Source organism: Megalops cyprinoides, chromosome 11 (genome assembly GCF_013368585.1).
Source record: "Megalops cyprinoides isolate fMegCyp1 chromosome 11, fMegCyp1.pri, whole genome shotgun sequence".
Taxonomy (NCBI): Eukaryota; Metazoa; Chordata; class Actinopteri; order Elopiformes; family Megalopidae; genus Megalops; species Megalops cyprinoides.
In genome coordinates this window covers 19,610,608-19,634,263 of record NC_050593.1, presented here as the reverse complement: position 1 = coordinate 19,634,263, position 23,656 = coordinate 19,610,608, and the positions used below count along the sequence as shown (strand labels likewise).

The window sequence follows — 23,656 nt, the reverse complement described above, 5'->3', positions numbered from 1 at the left end:
CAAAATTAATAGGCTTCAACATATTGCAGCATATTGAAATTTATAATTGTTAATTTCCCATCAATGAAGTCTCATTGATCAAAAATGTATTTAGACATATTTAAGTGTTTGGTAATAAGTACTACGTTATTGGTACTGTTTTGCCCAGCACCAATAAGCAAATTGTCTTGATTTGATACTCACAAACAGTTTAGTTTTCAGTTTTCAAGAGACTTAATTTAGGTAAATCTGCACCCCTCCGACAGTTTACTACGTCAGGCAAACATTATCATGAGAACATAATTCAAAATGCACTTACTGAGGTGCTAAGAACACATTACAATATTTGACATGAGCTAGTGTGTTCTAGTGTTTTAGTGTTAATCCTAGAGAGACAGTAGGGTGTAGGAATCAAAATGTGTAACAAGGATAAAGGGTTCAAAGACATGTTCTTTTGAGGTTACAGAGGGTATGACAAGTGTTAACCAGTTCTGAATGGACAGCTCACAAGATTTCTTAGTCAGTTTGGTTTTGTTCTATTTCTGTTCCCGATAGGATCTGAACATTTGAAGGAGCAGTATTATTGGACAATATTTTACTGATGTTTACAGTGTTACCTTAATTTTGCAAGCGAAACATATGTCCCACAAAAACCATGTCTGCTTTTCTGGTTACTTGCTCCAAGAGCTGAGGAATTTTTTTTGTGGGGATACACACATGTGTATCCCCACAAAAAAATGTTCAGTTTGGGATCACAGCTCAGCAAGTCCCAGTCCCTTGTATAGCTCTCCTCCAAAACTAAAAATTGAGTCATGGAGTTTGTGATGGTGATTGTTTGTGACACCATTTTAATTAATCCATGAATGGTGAATAGAGGCTGCTCAGGGGAAGCAAGGGAAGCCAAATCTATTATAAAAATTCATAATTTTTTCTTAAATATTCCACCTATTCCACCTTTTTTGTTATGTACTATTGTTAAAAATAGGTACAGTTAAGTAAATGTAAGTACCTCCAGTGCCATAGGGAGTTGCAGTGACAGCTATATGATGGCAAATTAGAATAGTTTATCTGGAGAGTGGCATTTAAATTTTTGGTAATTTCTCTTTAAATTGGAATATTGACAAATCGGGGTGTGTTGTCTATGTTTTGAATTTTGTTTTTACACAATTACACTTTTATTTAGCTTGTTAACTTAACCACTGCCTTGGCTAGCAGGATAAGGATAGTTAGCAAATTGCCTATATAGCTGCAGTAGAGAACATCATAGATCAGATTATCACATAACTTATCTGAGCGAGTAGTTACAAATAAGAAATTGTATTAAATCAGTGCATAGAAAGAAAAAACCTGCTGTTGACTTGGTTCAAAAGTCAGGATGTAGAAATTTAGCTTCTCAGTCCTTCTTGCATTCGTTTTTGACATTTAAGGTTGTCGCGATTCTCAGGCAGGGATACTCAGGCAGGGTTTACTTTTGTGCATTATTAGCCTCATTTATTTTTACACCTTACATGCTGTATTTGCTTTCATTGACAGCAGGTAGTTTGCAGCAAGAGGACAGCATTCAGATTATGGGAGACACAATGCATTTGAGCATGAAACAGACAGTTGCTCCATTTCCAGAGGTAGGACTCCAGAAAGTAGTACCTTCATCAAATGGTAAACATTTTGAATGCTTCTCATATTCTCAGATTGTAATGGTTAAGGGGTATAAGACATTTCCAGCTGATGAGGTGAGAGCAGAGTCATTACTGTGGTTAAAAAGATGGGTTCATTGTTAGCCTACTTTGAACATCATTACCTGGGGTATAACATACCTGAGGATGTGATATCCTTGATATGCAGCATCAAAATGTCCTTCTTTATTCTTGGTAGAAGGGAGTTTTCCTGCTACTGTCACACTGACCTTGCTTGTGTGGAATTCCTTTTTGTTTTAGTTTTTTTCTGTCTGACAAGCATGTCATGATGTACCACAAAATGTTTGTGCAAAGTAATTAAATTTAATTTGAACTGTAAGCTATGTGCTTAACCCCCACCACCCCTACCTGGCCTCTTCAGGTTGACAACCCACCAGCTTCCACTGAATTGTTTATGGTGCCTGCTACAGGCTTGCACACCAAGGTCTGTTCAGTAGTTGCCCATGCTCTGTGCAAAAACAAAACCCTGCAGGTTATTGGGCACATGAAACACGGTGGTTTCAATGGACTTTACTGCTGAAGGTTGCCAATTTACGCCTGTCTTAATTTTACTGCTCCTGATCACAGTGTAAGGAGGCACACAATCACAGGTATAGTGGTGAGCAGCAGGGATTGGAGCACAAAGGTTGCTAATTCAAATGTGGGCCACCTCAGTTGTACCCTTGCCTATGGTACTTAAACTGAATTGCATCAGTAAAAATCCAGCTGTATGAATGTGTAACATGTAAAAATTGTAAGCTATGCAAGTTATTCTACAGATGATTGTCTGTTAAACAAACACAATGTAATGTATTGTGATGGAGTAAAATGGACTTTGCTTTCTCATTCTGTGCTGCCGTGGTTGGTTATCTGATCCTGCCCTGTGGTTCATACTAATTATATTTGGACTTGCTGGCTGTCAAGGGTCAAGCAGTCACCAGCTTTCAATAAGTGAGTCTCTTTGTACACCATTTTTTAACACAACCAGTTGCAGGCAGCAGTGAGACTCACACAACCTGGTTGGGATGGCAGCCTCTCACTGAAAGGCTTCAGCAAGGCCCTCCCCAGAGAGGATCCTCAATATTTCACAACTCCTCAATGTTTCATTCCTTCATACCTCTGAAAAGAGGAAATGTGCTGATTCTGGTTCATTTGCAGGAAGTTCCCAAACGTGATCACTTTTTTACCTCAGCATAGAAGGAATTAATCCATACAAGGTGTCCTTCGTTTTGATTTATTTAGATGATCCTGCAGATGAGAGAAATCCCTTATTGGCTGATTAGGATGGCCAGACAGGTGTAAACAGGGATAATACGGTGACAGGGATTTGTGTGTACGTAACCTGTGCTTTCTGTACTCATGGCATTGGAAGTAATCATGCCTGTAACCAGCTATGAGGTCACCGAGGTCTGGACCTCTGTAATTTTTTTAGAGCTAAAGTGGTTGAGAACCTCTCCTCTGAGATGAATGCATGCTCAATTCAGTTTAGAATTGTTATTCAGTGTCCGCTGTGTGTGAGAGTTGTGAGAGAGGGCGCTGACTGCATCATCAGCACTTCCACTGACAGCAGCAATTGGAATTTACGCATGTTGGCAGCAGCAGGTGGCTTGTGTGTGAACTGGCAGCATACCATTCGATAAGACAAAGCAATGATCGTTATGCCTTTATCTGTATGAAACATGCAAAACAGCATCTGGTACAGCGTCTGGAGTAAAGGCAATTGTATGAAACATGTTAATTATGAATACTCTGGCCATGATGAAGGCTAGGCTATTTCTTTCATATTAGAAGGCTAGCTACCGTTTCACACAACGCCATTGATTAAAAAACAGCTCATGTAGGCGACGGTATCAATAATCGTAGGCCTACGAAACATTTCAAAGCAAAATTTGGAAATGAATATAAGTGTATAATGATGTTAGCTTGTAATGGTGTTACTCTCAAGCATTTTTCTTTTATTTTTATTGCTAGATAAGTTTACAAATAACCTTAGCTTAATTATCATGCTTCATACCGTAGACCTATGTATTTTGATGCTCTAGATAATGTTGTTACGATATATTATTCATTCAGCAATGCATATTAATATGAAAGCTCCACACGAGAGATTATTCAGTACATTCCAGTTCAGATGGTGTACCTCACAATTAAAACACAAATAAAATTTGTTTCTTGTAAATAGCAACAGGTGTCTTTCTATGTATGTAATATTTATATGTATAATTTTGACAAAAACCTAAACACCTAAACGAATACTGAATAAGTTTGAAGCATTTAGATAGTGATTTAATTAAAAATCACTTTAGTTGTGTGAAAGGTTTTTCTTTACACGACCTAGTTGGTGGTGTATTCTAGTTCACTGATTGCTTTCTTGCTAGCTATCCCATATAAATGGCTAGCTCTGTTAGCTACAATGTGAGCAAGTTAATTGGCTAGCTAGGTAGATTATAGTTCAATCAAGTTTTTTTTTTTAAATTTTTGTCTGCAAAATCCTATCAAAAGGTTAAACAACTTGTCACCATTACTTAACGATTGAGTTTTCAGCCATTTATTAATTTACAGAAACATCATTTACATCCATACTTAATGCATGTATGATTAAAATGTTTTGGTTCTCCTAAATATAAAATGACTGATGAGTATTATTATGAATGTATGTATTAAGTGAGCATACATAGTTCATTTAAGTTTTCTTTATTTAAAATGGTTCATTTTTCTAAAAGGTTATTTTATTTTCAACACTGAAAAAAAAAAGAAAATCGTAGCAATTCTTTTCAATAATGACGTTTGCTTTGTCATGTCTGTTAATATGGTAGTCAGTAAGATAGGACCCAAAAAACTGATGACTTTATAATGAGACATAGGCACATTGCAGGGACAGGACCCAGAAAATTAAAGTCACATCCTAAAGAAACACTTGCTGCCAGAGGTGCAGGGTTTTAATTAACAAGTGGTGCCCCCCACTCCATCTTTACACACAGTCCTTTGTCTGTTACCTCTTCTGAGACATAAAAAATGTATTAATAGCCCACTGAGGTCACAACCAAAAGGCAGGGGGTCTGTCTTCTGTAATACCGATGCTAAGGGGGAAGTATGGCAAGCTGTTGATTTGGGCTGGGAGGATTTTCCTTTTAATTTTCCTTTTCATTGGTTTCAAGAACAGTCTGCATCAACAGTCTGCATCAGTTGCTGTTGTTGCAGATCGAAGGATGAAGGTGCTCTCTGAACACAGAGGACCTCAGTATTTCCTCCCTGTGCAACTCAAGGCATCAAATTGTTTTACAGCATATTAGTGGTTGAAATAGTTCCATGTGACTTACAAGATGTGCCAACAGTTCAGTCTGTTTTTACTTTTCTAAGGTTGTGCAAAATACATTATAAAATGTCAATGTTTTATCTTAAAAGGGGGAACTAAGGGACCGAAAAAGGCTCAATGAATGCCAAGGAGCACGACCTATTAAGCCAGCTCTTAAGAAGTCTTACAGAATGCTGTTTTTGATAAGGTTGAAGAGATTGGTGCCCCCTTGTCTCTCCTGGTGAACCTTGGTCTCCCTCAGCCTCACAGGTCATGTTCCACAGTAATCTTTCTGGGGAATCTTCCTCTGTTTTCTGCAGATGGTATCAAATTATATTTATCTAGCAGTCTACTGCAGTGACAGAACCATTCTGCAGCACAAAGGGAGTGTGTGCCACAGTATGGAATCAAGCTCCAGTGAATAGCAAGTAATTCCCTTGGGATTCATTTCGGTTGCTTGTTGATTCCGAAATTCTGTGTTGCTATGAAACATGAGATTGCAGTTGGTGATGTTCGCTTTCCTTTCTTAACCATTTTTAGGGAGAGGGAACCATAGAACCACAGAACAGAACAAGCATGCATAGTAAAAACATTTAGTTCATCCTAAATGGATCACTCTTAACCCAAGCTAAAAGTCACCCCTAATGTGTTATTCATACATCAAAGGAAACCATTACTCTCACAGTAAATGGTCTGATGAGGAAAAAAATCACACACACAGTTGGAGGTCTCCAAAACAGGCTGGGATCTGCAGGATACAAAGTGTCAGAAAGTACCATTTAATATTGCCTGTGTGAATAAGGTGTTTGTGGCTGGGTGGCAAAGAATAAGCTTCTTATGAAGGCGAACCACAAAAAAGGTGACTTGAATTTGCCAACAAATATCTGAACGACAACTCGAAGCATGCGTTATCGTCAGATAAAAGATGAAACAGCAATTGAGCTTTCTGGAAATACTTGTCAGTATTGTGTTTGCTGTAAAAAAAAAAAACTAGAGATTATGATGAGAAAAAACTCAACTGTGAAATGTGACAGGGGACTGTTGTGTTGTGTAGTTATTTTTCATCTGTGATCTGTGAATGGTTACCCCCAAGCATGCCCCCTGCCCCCACAGAAGTGACAGGACATCATAAAACACACAAGAGGTGTTTTGATAGTGTAATACTTGCCAGAACAGGATTTACACAAATACTAACCACAGGGATGTAAATAAATGGGACCTTCATATATACTTTTTAAATGTAATTCATTATTTATTGACAACATGATTTTGCTCTGTGTAATGCTCTGTGTAATGCTATTAAGATGTAAGTATGACAGTTGATATATTTTTAAGCATAAAAATAAATATCCACATATATACTTTGTACATATCTTGTATCTTGAATTAGAGATATGAATACATTTGGAGGGAACTGTAGACAGACAGACAGACAGACAGACAGAAAAACAGATAGATCCTTTACAGATTATTCTGTGCATCTAATTATGTATATAATGGCATGGAGAGGGGGTCAGGTGCTTTAGATTTGTTACTGTTTTCAGTTTTCTTGTAGAATCCAGGCTGCAGAAACATGCATATTTGTTTAACAGCATTGAGGAATATTCTCCCCATAATTCGTCACAATGCACTGTCAGTTCAATGTCTCTGAAGAGAAGCTCCAGCAACGAAACTCCCCCTACGTGGGGACTTAATTGGACAAGGCGCAAAGCCTTTAAAGACGGGGCGATGCATGATGATAGACGTGCACTTAACCATGCAAGAGTGAATAGCTCATTACTGCAGTGTCGCGGAAGAATGGATGCCGATAGATGTATAAATAAATGGGCTTTAAAATGATGTTGGAAGCTAAGCATAAAATCTGGGGCATGAATTGTTTATGACATGTAATTCAATAATGGGAGTGCAGCGGGTGAGGAAAGCCCAGTCTGATCCACAAGGAATACAGATGACAGCTCTGGTATTTGGCAGTTGCTGTTGCAGCTGGTGGAGGAAAATGCTGTGACAGAACTGGAACTTAACCCCCAAAAACCACATCTTGTTTCAGAGAAAGTTAAAGAGCTGTTAACTCATCTCTACTGCTGTTTCATCAGTTGCAATGATAAAATATTCAATATTAGTTAGAGGACTTTCTCATTAATCAGATCACTCCCTAGACTTGATTGACAGGTTGAATCCTAAATGCTGAGTGTAAACACCTGGTTGCTAATGAGCCAAACCTGAAAAAGACCAAGGTTATAATGAAGGCACATAAACACGTGTCTTTATTTACCTTAAATGATGGTGAGAAGAAGAACCAGGGCACAAAGGAGGCCCCCGGACAGAGTAGTCACAGAAGACAAAGTTAGAGGTGATTTTTTTTTTTTTTTTCCAGACTTCAGCTTCCTATGCTGTAATTTCCAGCAAGACTTCACAATGTGATAATGTATGCTGGCACAAACATACATTTTTATTAAAATGCTTTTGTTTGTTAAATTGTTTTTTAATAATAAAGATATGGCAACTTCACACATATATCTTTATATTTATAGACAGCTTAATTACACTGTCACTAGATCTGGTGAGAGCTTTGATAAATTGACAGCTTGACAGAACCCGAACCCATATGTTTAGCAATATTCACTGCTTTTTATTTGCTTATTGAGTAACTATGTGTGCATGCTACAGACTGCCCATCAGTATAACACTCACAACCCGAATGTGCAGGGCTCTGTTTGACAACACTAGGAAATATTTAATTTTTTGGAAAATTAATGTCAGATCTTGGAATGCCCTTGTCATCTGTCACATTATTTTCCCTAGACAAGGTTAGCAGAGGAAATTCCATGACGGACTGTTGTGTCAGTTTCATTTGACCTGACAGGTGCTGTTACAGTCAACAGGAAATATCAAGCTTGTTAACCTTACTCAAAAGGACAGGTGAACGCTTCACTCGTAAGATGAGATGTAATGTTTTCAGAATTATTTTTGTTTACATGGTAAAGCCAGGGTAGATTTGTATGGTTTACTAGTGGGTACAGTGATTGTTTGAGTACTCTAAACCGAGTAAGATCTGGCATGTTAAAAAACTGTATAAATTATGACAGAAAGTAAAAAAAAAGATTTCACTTGAACTATCCATCTAAATGCATAATCACTCTCAAGATAACTGTTTTAAGAGAGTCTTAAATGTTCTTGACTGGTCATATTACATAGGGTATTTTGCTGAAATGATAGTTTTGATTTAATTAACCAACAATGAAGGAAAAGTAAAATCTGACTGACTAACCATTCACATTCTTCCTTAGTGGCGTTAATGAGTTAGTGGGGCTCCCAAGTAGCTCAGTCAGTGAAATTCAAGTGCAAGGCTCAACCCGAAAGCCTGTGTTCAATCCCAGCCATGTCATTAGATGACAATAACAAGGAGCCCATAGCGGGGATATAGGGTAGGTCAGCCAGGGGCTTTCTGTCTTATAGCTCATTAGCAAGTAGCTGTGTATGAAGTGTCTTCCTGCGAATCATGTCCACAAGCTTGGCATGGTGACTGCAGTGTGTAAAGGTGTGAGTTAAAGCTACAAAGCGACTTCTGCAACACAGCTGGTGGTTCCAAAATTAGAAGAAAAATGAGGAAAATACATAAGACATAACAAATTAATAAAAATATTTGTGAACATTTATTTATTTATTTATTTTTAGCTCAGAAAGAGATGGAAACCCCCTGGAAAATATACACAGATTATGTAGAACAGAAAATAATCCACTCATTTTGTGATAACACCCCTCCTGTTTCTCCTGGAAGTGGAGTCCTGGTCTTATAGTGTTTGCGCTGAGTCTCCTATTTTCCTTTAGTTTAGAAGAAACACATTCAACCAACAAGTGGTTCTCCTGTACAGTAATGAAAGCTCCTCATTCTTTCTAGAATCACAAACAACAAACTTAAACAACAGCTTGAACATTAAGTAAAAATATAATTGATATTTTGATGTTGTGCCTGAGCTGTAAAACTGTAAAATTGCTAGTTTCTACTTCACAGGATTGCTGAAATGGTGTTGTCGACAGGAAGGGGCTGTTTTCTGTTTGATGTTTATGTGATACACTAAAAACTCACGTGCAGAAATGATTCTTTCATCCTCAATTTCATCAGAGAGGTTTGAGCCTCAATTCATGAAGGGGCAGAAAGTGTCTCTGCCTTCTAGTGTACTCAGGCTTTCAGCTCCTTAATTATGCCTGATGATTCTGTCTGTTTGGAATAATTAAGTGCTTCAGTTCTCTGGAGCTTTGACATGTTCAAGAGACAACTGTAGACAGAGTGATGAGATTTTGTTTGTTCCATCTCTCTTGCTTTCTTTTTTCATTGTATTATATTTTTCTGTGTCATTTTATTTTGCCTTCTCAAAGCAGCAAAGACGTAAAATCAATTGTTTATGTTAATAAAATCATTTCAGCTAAGAGCGCTGTGACTGACTGTTCAAAGGGAAATTCACAAAGAAGACAAAATAAATGTTTCAGTGTTCAACATGTAAGATGAATGTTTTTCTTCAGAACTTAAATGACATGCTTATCAATTAGTAGCACTTTCTATGATGAATTCTATGAAAATGCAACATAAAGCATTTATAGCAATGAACAGCACGTTCATAACCAATACATAAGTATTCATAAAAATGTGTTCTAACCGACACACTGTGATCAGATGCGATGTCACCACCCATGTCGAAAGTGACATTACTGCAAAGATATTAATACCGCAGGCAGACTAAGTCAGAACACAATGGTAATGAAACCTTCCGCTTACAAACCCTGGTTCCTAACCACGGTGTCACTCAAACATAACCAAATTTGTTTTAATGAAACACCCCTTTTAACCACCTAATCATGGGATGAAAGTCTCCGACAGATGTTAATGAAGACATCCAGATGGTGCAATGTCCCTTTTATATCGGACTCACTCTGAATGAATTCTGGCAGGAAGAACAAATGGCAATGGAAACAGTGATCCAAAGCAACTTACTTGGCTCAAGCGGAGTCTCAAGCCACCACAGGCTTGGTGTAGGAAACTCAACTAAGAACAGGACGCTCATTACTATTACAGTCCATGGTTTTGTTTTGTTGAAAACATTTATGAATTAATACATAATATATAATTAATATGCAATATATTTGGCCATTTATTTATGTGTTTATTTCATGGATATGTATGCCTACATACAGCAATAAGCATAAATAAATCAGAAAATGAAAGAGCCATATGAGTAGATATCTTTTCCAATGACATTTATTTTATTCTTCAATTCGCTCATTCTAACTCCTGCCTACATTTTGACCATGTTGAACCTTGATGAGTCAGTACAATCACCCATTATACCAACTGACCGTAGAGAAATATTTTTTTCATCTCAAGTTTAATATTTTTTGTCTCAAGTTGATATGTTGTGTTCATGGAGTATCTAAGGTCTAGACAGCTGTTTGAAATAATGAGATAACTGAAATAATAAAAAAGGAAGGTGTATGATTTCACTGTTATCAGCTCAAATGCCTGTTGCAGAAATAAACTGTGAAATGGGTTGTCTCTCTCTGGCCCTCCCCTTAATAGGCCTGAATAAAGTGATAAGAAAAGAACAATCTCCAAGGCCATCAGATAAATATCTTTTATTTCCCTTAAGGTGTCCATAACTTGTTTACAAAGTCTGTTCACCTGCCTAAACCTGACTAATTCCCCGCCTTCTAAAGCAATATCTATGCTGCTGCTCTGGGACTTGACATGTGCCAGTAATAGTTCTGATGCTCATTATATCCCTGGGGAATAGATGTCAGTTCTGTGCATTCTACACCAGTGTTTGGTCCACACTGCAAACTGCTGATACTACTGAATAGCATTTAGGAACAAGAACTGGATGCAGTTGGTTATTACTTGAGTGATGCATGAAATCAGTGACATGGGAAAAAGACTAAAGGAAAAACACATAATACTACACAAGCTGTGGCACTTGGAACCCTACTTGGCATAAATCTATATAAATATGACTTTCAGCAGGGTTCTCCTTTCAAAATACATTGTAGGACATCTGAAATTTGACTTGCATAAGGTATGAACTATGGAGCTATGCATCAGCTTCTGGTTCAAACTCTTCAGTCTTTTGAGATAGCTGTATGTGGTGTGATGCTAAACAGAGAAAATGTAGCCACCTCTGGACCGAAATGAAATTCTTAGAACCAGATTTATTGTAGGATTGCATATACATAAAGCGGGGTAAAGGCCCACAAAAATGTATGTGGGATTTACTAACCAGATTTAATGAGGTGAATGTGCAGTCAAGAACTGTGTATAGTGGATAGCATCTTTGTGCACCTTTTCTCTTGATACATCTGGCATTGTTCATATACATACATATAACTTTGATGAACATATTAAAGTTTTAAGGGATTGAATAAAATAATTTTATAAAACTCTAATGATTTGTTGAGTTTCATGTTGCCAGTTTGGTCAGGGGTTTGTTAATTTATTTTTACGTACGGGTATATATAACTCATTGAAACTCAATAAACTGTAAAAGTATGAAAATTTTTTTTCTTCAAGTGGACTACCATCTGTACTTTTGTCTGTACCACATTTACAATAAAGCATTTTTATTGGAGCACCTCTGACTAACACATCAACTTCACTTAAGCTGTTCTTTCTCTAACGCAGAGTGGGTTCATTTTGTGCATGATCATATTTCAGGTTCTACTTTCATATTTCGTACATCATAGGCTACGTTTTCCCAGTTACCCTTTTTGTGGTCACATGACTCACACCAGGTAACATGTTGGTCATTGTATTCTATGATGTGTTCTGTTAACACTGTCAATAGGGTGCTTCTCTAGAATTACTCCATAGTAATTGCACCACCAATCTGTATTATAATGTATCTAATAAGATTCTCTCTACTACTGTTTGCAGTTAAACCAACAGTCATAGACGTCGACATATATGTGAACAGCATCGGACCCGTCTCATCAATTAATATGGTGAGTGAAATTACAACATGGCTTGTGATGAATACGCATGCACACACGCAACTGCAGACACAAGCATGCACATAAAACACACATTCGTTGTACAGCTCTATCTTGTGCTTTTTTGGATGTATGCTTAGTTCTGTTTGACTGGGCTTGTGAAATGGGTAACAGACATTGGTTATTGGAGGTGGAAGCTGAGAACTGGGCGTGCTTAGTGTGAGCCTCTCAGTCTATTGATGAGGTTTGCCGCCTGGGAGCATGGCTGAGCAGTGGGTATAATGAACACATGGATCTGCCAGCCAAACAGACCGTAGCTTCCTACAGAGAGCTACAAGGCTCTCATCTGCTCCTGCTCATCCACTGTGATGAATCTGTAACAAGGAATGCCCCGTAATAAACGAAGGAGGACTGAAAGCACCCGTGGGCATTGGTCATTATTTATGGATTTGCTGATGCAGGATGCTGGAATGTAAGATTTTTTTTAGGTGGTAATCAGAGCAGAAGTGGGCTTATCTCACATGTGTATGCATATGCCCATATCTTGCATTGCAAATCTTGACAAAAATTACCCTTTGTGCAGTGTGCCATATTCAAATGGCCTCTCAGTAGGGATGTGATTGCTACATCACAACAAAACTCTAAAAATACCCAGCGCTTGGGGGTCCCAGGAAGCTCCTTGATTGTAATGAACTTGAAAAAAGTACGAGTTCAAGTTATATTTTTGTTTACTGGTGTAAGATCTGTTTTCTCACTATGGTTTGAATTTTTTTGAATTACTTCGCAAACACAAAGTATCAGTACTTTTTGGAAATATACAAATAAAATAGTTGGTGACCCAGATGTCCACAAGCCTACAGACCACTGGTAAGGCATGAATACCTGTGTTTAGCAGGATCCAGGTGTATAAATGTTGAAAAAGCCAGCAGCGCTCTGGAGGCTAACAGTCAATGTCATCACTCTCTTTAGGGGTATCCTGTGCTTTAAATAAGCCTTTATCAGTAAATAACTCAACTTGTAAGATTCTGTTGATCTCAGGCTGTGGTCAGACCTTAAAACTTGTTAGATTACTGTCATCTACCATTTTTATTTTAAATGCATTTCAGTTTGTCCTGGTAAGTGATCCTTAATTGTTATTATTGGTGAGAAATGTGTGTTTTTTTTTTTTTAGCTTGGACAGGAATTGTTTAGCAATGTGCTATTTGTCCAGCTCAGTAACCACAGGTGTTGATTTGAGGTAGCTTAGCCTTATGTCGATTGTCAAAATCAACCATCCTGTGAGTGGGTAATTTTATTTATTATATTTTAAAAAGACTTTAACTACTTATCTAAACTCACCAATCTGTCTTATTCTTTCTTTCTTTCTTTCTCTTAATCTTTCTTTTAGTTTAATGCGCCAGATCGCTCTCATGAGCTGTCACAGAGAGTGCTTCAAAAAAAGAAAATGAAAAGAAGCTAAAATTCTAAATTGTTTTCAGACATAATGTATTGCCTTTGCTCTATCTTACCATCTCTCAATAGCTATCTGTTATTGCTCAAGACAGTTTAATTTTCTGTGAAAATATCCCAAGTATAACAATTTGGTGGATGGAATTTATTGCACTGTTGTCTCAGTCAGCAGTCATGGATAACTTATTTATCAATTTATCACTGTTCACACAGCCCTGATGATCTCACACACAAGAAACAGTAATCTCTTTACAATGCATCATAGTTTACACACCAGAAGAGAACATGTATTTTACGTTTTTCATGTGTGTAATTTAAACATATAATGATCAAAGCGCTTTTAATGGTACTAGCTAAATTTTCTGTCTCATTCTCTACTATGACTGGCTATCAAATTGTCTGGGCATGTAATTGGCTAAAAAAAGTCCTTACTTCACCATATTTATCTGTATACAGTACAGGGAGTGTTCTGCAGAAAAACGCCTGCTTCATCCAGACCGGTGCTGGGGTGAAGTTATCCCTCCTCACTGTAATGTGTTCTAAGATCCTTGAAAGATGTTGGAAGACAATGTGTGATTCCAGTTCATTTTCATTATCATAATGATAAGTATAAGGTTGTAAGTTTGAATACTTGGCGGGGGTCGTCCCTTTGAGCAAATGATTTGGACTGTATCATTTCAGAACACATCGAGCTATATAAAATAATTTAATTAAAGTTTTATACTTTGCACTGGAAACATGTTCTGTTGAATGAGTAAATAACACAAGAATGAGGGAGCAGTTTCACCCATTTACTGGGTTCTGGGTAATGTTTGTCTGTCAGAACACTGGATCAGGCATACAGTTCAGTGCTTTTTTGAACGTGTGCGCATGATTTTCATGATTTTTTTAACAATAATATTGTGTAGAATCATTTGATTCTCCAAATGAAGAGATAAGCTGTGCAGCTGGGCCTACTTCATTTGCATCTGTTTTTGCAGATGTTTCAGAAGATCTCTCCAGGCACAGTGGTATGGCCTGTGTCTTAGAGTATTAACACATTGGCATAACCTGTAATAAAGTACTATGCCTCTGATATTGGGCTGGCTGAGTAGTTAAAGCTATTTTGTGACAGTAAATAGAAATAATCTGTCATCCACCCCCAACGAACCACAGTCCAATCAGAGACTCGCTTTGTCTGGTATTTACAGTTTGATTAAGCTCAAGGGCCACGGTTAACATGCAGAACCCAAAATGGCCCATAGATACCATTACCCGTGCAGACGGGATTCCAGCTCAGAGAGACTCTGCGTGGGCAGGGAATCTGTCATCTTCTCCTGTTTCAGAGCACACACAGTTTTTAGCTTCCATTAAAGGACATGCTTCCCTTTCTTTGCAACTTGACAACCTAATTTTCTAGAACTGATTTCGTGGGCAATTCATTTATTCATTGTCATAGCATTTTTTTGTCATTGTTTTGCTAGTCAATTCAAAGCACTGTATAATTAAGCACACTTTGTGGTGTACTACAGTGGCAAATGAAGATGAATTGTTTGTGTAGGCAGTGTGTGGGAGTATTAAAGGTATACGCTATTAAGTGAATTTGCCATGTCCTTGGCAACTGCTTGACAACCACTCTTCTATGCTTGCACTGCCCCTGCTGTGGTTTTGCCCATTCATTTCCTCAATAATGATGTGTAATTGTTGTGACTGTGAAAAAACACAAAGCCTTAAGATGGAATTTTTTTTTTCTATTTTTTCACTGGCCCTGTTATCTATCACCCACCTTGTCACTTATTTTAAGGGTAAGAAAAAAGAAACCTAGTCTCAGTCAAGATGTGGTTAAGTGGGCATGTAGCAGGGCAGCTTTAGAGAGATGTTTGACAGACAGGCTCTACGGCATCTGCGTAGCTAGCTACATAGTTACAGCTAATGATAAATTATATATTGCATTTATATATCTTCATAAATCTAAAAGTGCTTAACATATTATATATGTCAAACTGAATTATATACGGTCAGACATACTGTATCAAATTGCTCACCACACATGAGCTGATAGTTAGAGAGCCAGTCTGCAAGAGCCAGGTTGGGAATTTTCCCAGGGCACTAATGACACCCATAGACTCTGTGACAGGTGTCAAGGAATCTTTAGTGACAATCGTGAGTCAGGACCTATCATCTAGAAGAGGGCTATTTTACGAGAAGTGATGAAGGATGAGAAGTTAGAGGAGAGACTGCTAGATGATCAGGTCAGCAGCATTCTTTGATTTTCTCCATGTCCCCTTCACAACAAAGCAGTGAGATAGTGTCAGGAGGATTTTGGTTCTGGCCTGGAAGTGAGTTAAAAAATAGATGAGATAGTGAATGAAAAGGTCAGTGGGAAGATAAGACCTCACATCTGACTTGACACAGAGGCTGGCCCCATCCTTGTTCAAGGTGTGGAATTTCACCCAGTACTACTGTGATTGGACAGAGGAAAAAGGTGTGGTTGGGGAGGAGTCACGTGATGGTGGTGAAGTGTATATCCACTGTGGGTCTGGGTATGTGCCAGGCTAGGATCTGCAGGTGGATCCTAGCCAGATCTCTACCCACATTTCAAGTAGGCCAGATCTCAACTACAAGGAAGGCAATCAACTTTAAATTTTAAAATGTATTATTCTCACTGATATGATCAGGAAGCTCAGTTCTGACTATAATTTAGAACAATTCAAGTGTGATGATGATGTGACTCTAGCATATAATTGATTTTTGTCTTGAACATGTGATAAACGATTACTGCATCTGTGATGTATTACTGAAACTACTTTACAACCTGTTGTGTAACCAAACGGTTGCATAATTAATGTATGTAAAATTCAAACATTTCTTTTAAATCTTCACCTGCAATTGTGCTTACGCTAAGAGTTTTACCTTAAAACAAACTTAAACTAACTTAAAACAAAAGGAGCAGTGGAACTGTGTTCATCCATTGATTTCCAAGTGATAAAACACATTCTTAACATATTGCTTGAAACACTGGGTGGCTTTATGAAAGCAACAGATAATTCACTCATTATTCCAAAGCCTTTGTTGTCTTAATATTCAAAGAACTACAACAGGTGACAGAAAAAGAGTAAATAAAATTTAATTTGAATGTGATCAACATGGAATGCTACATTTATGTAATTTGAGGCTAATTAAGTAATCAGGGAATCATTATTCAGGTACACGTGGGAACAGCGTTCAGAGGGAAATGAATTGATCGGTATTCTGATCATGTGCAAATCATAAACATGATGCATGGTCGCTCTGTAATTTGTTACATTAAAACTATAAATTAGGGTCTGACCCAGCCACAATCGTGTGCTGGAGAGAGCTGGTATTTGCTGGGGTGAAAACTGAAATGATGGCTCAAAATAATGACTGCACATGAGATCACAGTATGATCTAGCAGCCTGTAAAGGAAGAAAGGAAAGGCAAGCACAAATCCTTGGTTGATCTTGACAGGTATGTGTGTGTGTGTGTGCGTGTGGGCTTGTGCAAGAGATATATGACAACTCTGAATGAGGCTGATACATTACTATGGCAACCAATTGGGCACTGCAGCACCTGTAGTCACAGTGCATGTTCAGAACAATTGAAGACCTATAATCCACTAAAGGTCACAGGTATTACAAATTTCATCAGTAACGTTAACTAGGATGGCAGGTATGCCAACCAGCCATAGGTTTGAGCTCATAAATTAATATGCACTGTACCTTTATAGTTATGGTGTGCGGAAAAAAACATAAATGACATGAGGTACTGACAAATAGAGAATATATTCTTTATACATGTCAGTAACTAAGATACACCACTAAGGCTGACACTTCCTTTGTGAGACCAGGTCAGTAGTTGGTGAAACACCAGAACAAGCACAGTGTGTCTCCTCCACTGTGGCTGCCTTAGTCCTGCCACGCTTCATTGCCCACAGGGCTTCCCTCTTTGAACAGTGTAATGATCCATTCCATGACTTGCAGTGCTTGGCTGCCCATTTAGGATACGGATCATCTGCACTCCTCTCCTTCAGAAGAAGAAAATAAAACTAGGTCACTGCACTTCTTATATAAATCCATACAATATGTATTGGAGATGTTTGTATATTCATTGTAAATGTAAGTCACCATCCAGGTAAATAAATATCTTTCATCTGGCAACGATTAGGTCTCGGGCGAATGGGTGATTTGATGTGAGAGTTGAGGTGGAAATAAAAACCAGGCGGGGAACACCCAATGGTCTGTCAAGGGGTTTAAAGGACTTTGGTGATCACAGAAGCAGCAGCATTTCCTTAATAGTAGTTTGTGCCATCATGCTAGCCACATACTGTCATAGGCTTTCTTTACATGAACAATTTATTCCATTCTGCAGTAAATTCAAAATGTGAATGCTGTCACATTTAATTTCTACCAGCAAGAAACTCCTGTCAGTGGAAAATAAAAGTCACAACACATCTCAGTGAAGAGGCAGTTCAGTACAGGTCAGTGTATACATCTGAATGAGGCCTGTGGTGCCCTCAAGAGACAGAATTGTTTCATTAACAGTAATGCAGTTGAAATTCAGCTCTATTGACTGACGTGAGACCTTTCTAGTGCTGCTGCAGGGAAATAAAATTCAGACACATTCTAGGCCATATGCTTTGATATGTATAAAAAATAACTGCAATGGAACCTGATTTCATCAGTTTATTTGAGAAATGAAATATGCTCCATAGTCAATACAGATTAAATCAGAGATAAAGCATGCTTTTTCTGGGTTGTAGAAAACAACACATTTAAAAAACTAGTATAGCCTCAGATCCTACGTGGTCTATGCTCAAGAGTTCTCCAGTTTCTGACAAACAGTCATGGAAGTTAAAAAGCCAGAGCAATTTTTATGTCAGCCAACAGTGTCTGCCCAAGATAAGCGCTCGATATGATGGTTTGAAAAGAGACAGCAAGTTTAGACCTGAAATGTCTGTCAGTGTTCATAACTTAGAAATTTGAAAAGGTTATGTAATTGAGAGAGTGTATTGCTCCCTACAAGAGCAGAGTGGACATACGAGAGGGTGTAGTTCCATACAGCTAAGCTTGTGCAGTTTACTATTCTCCTCTATCACTGCTTAACATATGGATTACCCTTAAAGGGCACCTTGTACTATCATCTGAAAAATTAATAATAGCCTAGCATACGCCATTTAAAGTGCATACCTAATTGGAGCTTTAAAATGAACTAGAAAGGTAGGTCTGAGGGCAAACTTTAAGTTGGCTTGAAAAGGCCTAGCATTGTAGTTAGTAGTTACCAGATTTGCCAGCTGTGTTCAGCTGGCTCAAGTGCTCATTGAAAATGTATTTCTTCTTTGGCTTTACATTACATTCATTGTCTTGATTTAAAACTTCCTTAACTGGATTGACAGCAAAAGATTTTAAAAAAAGATTTTCTGCATCAGAAAATGTTTCTTTAGATGCCATGAGACTCACAGAGATGCCAAAGTGCAAAAGCAGTTTATGAATAGCCTTAACACAGTTGCAGTAAGAGATGTTTAAGAGTGTAATTTTCTGCTTTTGGGAGGCTGATTTAGGGGAAAAGTTGTCATTGAAGCTACTGTGCTTTCAAAGTGCCATTTGACTTTCAACTTTACAGATGGTAACTGTGAACAGAGAAAGCAAGTTGGCAACTTGATTATTTTTTACACTCTCTTCCAAATGTGCCATAAATTAAGCATTTCTGCACTGTGTGGCAGCCGTTGGGAACTGCTGCAATAGGGTATTATTTCACCTCTTCAATTTTTAACTGCACGTCTGAATCCACAATGCAACTGGTTACTACAGCAGTGTGTGACAGCCTGACACATATTTAAAAGTAGCATATTGTTTTCAGTGTGTACCGATGGTGTTCTGATGTTAATGGGCCCTAATTATATCCATATTTGTACCTTTTCTTTGTAAGACATTGTGGATAACAGCGTCTGCCAAGTGACCAATGTAAATGTAGCAAGAGAGCCTTCTACTACCTGTATTATCCCATTCATTCACAGAGTTGAACATGGCACCAAGAGACAGGAAGCTCAGTGGTGTTGTGAATGAGTCATAAAAATGTGTACATTATATAGCTGGCAACACTCTCTTTTTTTCCTCATTAACAAGCCCAAGTTTGAAAGACGGCTTTTACATGCTCGCATGGAAAGAGGCTATTTTTAAAATGTCTGGGTCACTGTGTCCTAGGCAACAGCGTGTAGCTGAGGAAATACCAGCTGCACAGGGGAGACTGCCGCACGAGCAGGAGCCCTTCCCATGCTGAATCCCTCTGGGTGGGGAGTGGGGGTGTTGCCGCCCACTCAAATGGAGAGTTGCCGGAGTTCCAAACACAATATGTAGATCAGTTCATTTCTCTCTGCATCCAATCAAATCCCCCGCCAGAAAAAAAAGCTGTTTACCTCAGATGCTGTTCTTGATAAAGAATGTGGTGCTCCCTTGACAGTGACTATAATTCTTAAACAAATAGTTCCAACAGAACAGCAGCCTTTTCTTTTCTATTTTGGAGTCTGAAAGAGGCTTTGTTTGCTTTTGCATACGCCATTTTGCCTGTCATTATGAGTAGATTTTTCATTATGTATTCACAAACCATTGAACTATAAGGTTGAAGTCAGGCTACCTGTGGCTCAACATAAGGAATACATGCCACAATGTAAGCTAACAAGTAAACATCCACTGATTAAATAATCTACTTGAAACTACAGAAAAAAAATATTATATAACCAGATATTTTGTTTTGACACAATAATAATAAAATGTTCATGATGCAAAGTCATCTTAGCATACTATGCTTGGCTTTATTACCCCAAACCCTAATACCCTCACTCTTTTTTGGATGCAAAAACATTTCCTTAGTAGGTTCAAACACTGTGTTCCACAGACATTTGCCAATTGATTAATTTGTTCGGTGTGATTTCATCAGCCGTGGAGTCTGGAGACAGCTGCCCCTGCACCGCCACCATTCTGCTCAAGTCTCTCTCTCGCTCTCTTCTCTTCCTTCTCTCTCATTCTCTCATTTTCTTGCAGGGGAGTGGAAATACCAAGTGGGAGAGTTTTAATGCAGGATTCAATAGAGTGAAGCCAAAGATAGCACTGGTAATCCCCTGGAACGAGGGGTTTCATTTATCATTTGTGCGTAGTTAGAATTTCATTTTAGTTCAATTTAAACTGCATGTACGCAAATTTCCACGTAAAGTGGGCCTATGAGATGTGAGCAGATTCCAATCGGCTTGAAGCATTTGCAGATTCATATTCAGGTTTGGGGTTCACAAGTGGTGACAGACTACCAAGAAACAATGAAGAGTGACCATTCCATAATGTAATGTGCCAACAAGAATCAGCTATTTACTGTAGCCTCTTTTACCTGCAGCAAAAAGCAGATATGAAATAAGCTGTGTTCAACAAGAAAGAGCTAAATGCTCATCCAATGGGTAAAAGTGTATGATGGGGGAAGTCATTGAGCTGTAGAAACATGAGGGTTTATTTAATCCATCATAAGACATCTATCTATGGAAATGGAAGGATGTGAGCTACGTTAAGGAAATAGCCAGGGCAGTAGTACAGTCAATACAAGTATTTTGAGTTTACTGGAGTTCATGTAATAGGACAGTATCAATGACTAGTACTATGGCACTGTTTGGTGTTGAAATTAACACTAATTCCCAAGGTTGTGACATATTATATGATTCTCTGGTACAGCAGCCTCAACTCCATCTATTCTGTATAGCAGTCCAGTCATATTGTGCTTCCAATCTTGTAATACAGTGTACTTGACATTAGGGAAGGTTGTATTAGTGTTTGCTCTTCTATGACAAGTGACAGCATAGTTCACAATACGCCCCACTCCTTCTCATATTATGTCCTTTGATGAAGCCAAAATAAAAGCACATATAATTTGCAGCCAAGTAGTATCTGTAATCTTTCTTGCCACACCACTGCCAAGAAATTTAAATAATAATAATTAATAAAGACCCCACCAAAACATGTCTTAAGTCTTAGACACTATCATTTAATGCTTGCATTCTGAGAAAATCCTATTCATTTCTTTTTACTGCAACCACATTGTCGTTTATAGTGGCACACCTAAACTCCAAACAAGTTCATACATTTGCAATATGTTTTAGAACACACTGTAGGTATTTATATGGTTGATATTTGCTTAATTTGCTGCCTGTTGATGGGAAGTTTTACTATTTGTCCCCACATCTTCTTGGCCATTTACACAATAGAGTAAATAATTCCAAAGTAGAAATCAACACAATAAGAATGTTTCTGTTTTCTTCTTATTACTTACTAGCAGTTAAAAGACTCAATTAAAATTGTTGCCATTTCTATAGAATCAAAAGGTGAAACTTTACAGATGAAAGAAGCAGATGAGTTGGGCCCCTGAGCATCTCAGTCAGCAAGGAACTCGTCTAGAGAGCAGACTGGGCGTAATAACCTGAGTCTGAAACCAGTTCTGTCATCCACCAACAATAACAGGGAGCCAATTTTGTAGCACTGCCTAATATCTGGTGCATTTTGAAATTGGTCTCAAGCAGTTATATAATTAATGTTACAAAAGTAAGACATTTGTTTTGAGGCCAGCTGCAGATAAAACTTTTGTTAAGGTGTGAGAGAAATTAAATGTTAGATTGTTAGATTGGAGAAGGGAATTGTTTCACAGTGACCTGATTTGACAAGCTGTAAGCCTCCAGACAATGAGCACAGATAAAAAATGAATTACTTTTCAGATTCATGTGATGGAGAATTGTGATTATCATTGCTGCTATCACCACTCAAATCTTTTGAAAAGGATTGTTTAGTAACAGGGAGCTGACGTCACTGCAGAAGTATATAACCGATTCTGATTTCTTAGTTGACAATCTCTTCAGGGATATTGACCAAGGCATTGGAATAAATGTCTAAATTAACCTAAATAGTTCTGCAAACAAATGGATGGGGTGAGGTTTGTCCTGTTTGCCTTTTATTTTGCAACAAATTTCAGCCCTGTTATTCCCATTCAAAAGGAGGAGTTTGTGGTACTGTGGCACGTGACAGTCGGACAAATATATTTCCCTTAGCCATTATCACTCATTTTCCATTGTTTAAAAACAATCTTGTTAATGCATTATTGATCAAAATATGACTGTTTTCAATTTAATTTCAATTCACAATCCTTTTGGAAAGTTTTCATATTTCATTTATGTATGTATATTCCTTCAGTACATTTCAGCTGTGGGAGAATGTTTCACAATATCGCAGATCACATTATGTGGAAACCTTCTGAAGCTGCACATGTTTTTTTTTCTGTCAGAATCATCTTGTTTTGCCATGTCTTAAAACAAGTAAACCAAAGCCATGGAACAATCAGCTCATCTTAAATTGTTTAATTAATGTTTAAAAACAATGATTTACCTGTATGAGTTAAAATTAATGTGTTTTGCCAAGATTTTCCCAAACGTTCCTATCTGTTCCTATCTAGTTAAAATTAGGCCATTGCCGCAGCATTTCAAGAGCAAGCAATTTGCCTCAGTCTTTGAGAAGACTCCCTGAGTAATGGTTGCTGTGCTGGTGTATTAGTGACGGGCTGTGCGGTATCACCTGGGGACAGCTGTCAGGATGCAGGATGGTGAAGCTCAGTAGCTGTGACTGCGAGGAGCTGACGAGGTTAGTCAGCAGATCTGCCTACAGACAGATGGAAGAGCCTCCTGATCCTGTCTCCCCAGCCACCCAGCCTCATGCTACCACTTCATGCCCAACCCTCAGGCCAAAGATGCATGTCTCATTCTTGCACAGTCTGAAATCACAGGGAGATTATAAATGTTATGCACATCTCTGCATGGTTTTGGGAATACATTTTACATTTGGTCTTTCATGTCTGGTGTTTTCATGAGTGCTGAGACTAGAAACTTTTTTTATGAGTAAAAATGTTAATTTTTCTTAAAAAACTAGAAAATCTGGAAAATCACAGGCACCAGTGCAAAACAGGACAAATGCACTTTTTAACAGTGAACAAATTCCATTTGTTTATGCTATCAAAAGCCATTTGTAATACACTTTTTATGTGAATGGCTGTTCATTACCTGTTTTCTTATTAAGTGACTATGGAAATAGATTGGTCATTGAAAACCACTTCAAATCAAGCAGTAAATACTGACTGACTGATGCAGCATCTTGGGGTAGTGGTGGTTATGGTGCATCTGATGTTATTTCGTTTGTAGATTTATAATGTTTCACTAATTCCTCCCATTTTCTGTCATACAGTGCATTACTATATATGCTATATTATTTTT

The 23,656-nt window shown here is 38.0% G+C and overlaps 1 protein-coding gene across 1 annotated transcript in view; it reads left to right on the top strand.

Annotated features, from left to right (window-relative positions):
- LOC118785651 (gamma-aminobutyric acid receptor subunit gamma-3-like) overlaps positions 1-23,656 on the top strand; it is a 95,412-nt gene that overhangs the window by 10,265 nt on the left and 61,491 nt on the right. Inside the window, exon 3 of the mRNA XM_036540473.1 lies at positions 11,867-11,934. Coding sequence (XP_036396366.1) covers positions 11,867-11,934 — 68 coding nt within the window. The remainder of the gene's footprint in view (positions 1-11,866; positions 11,935-23,656) is intronic.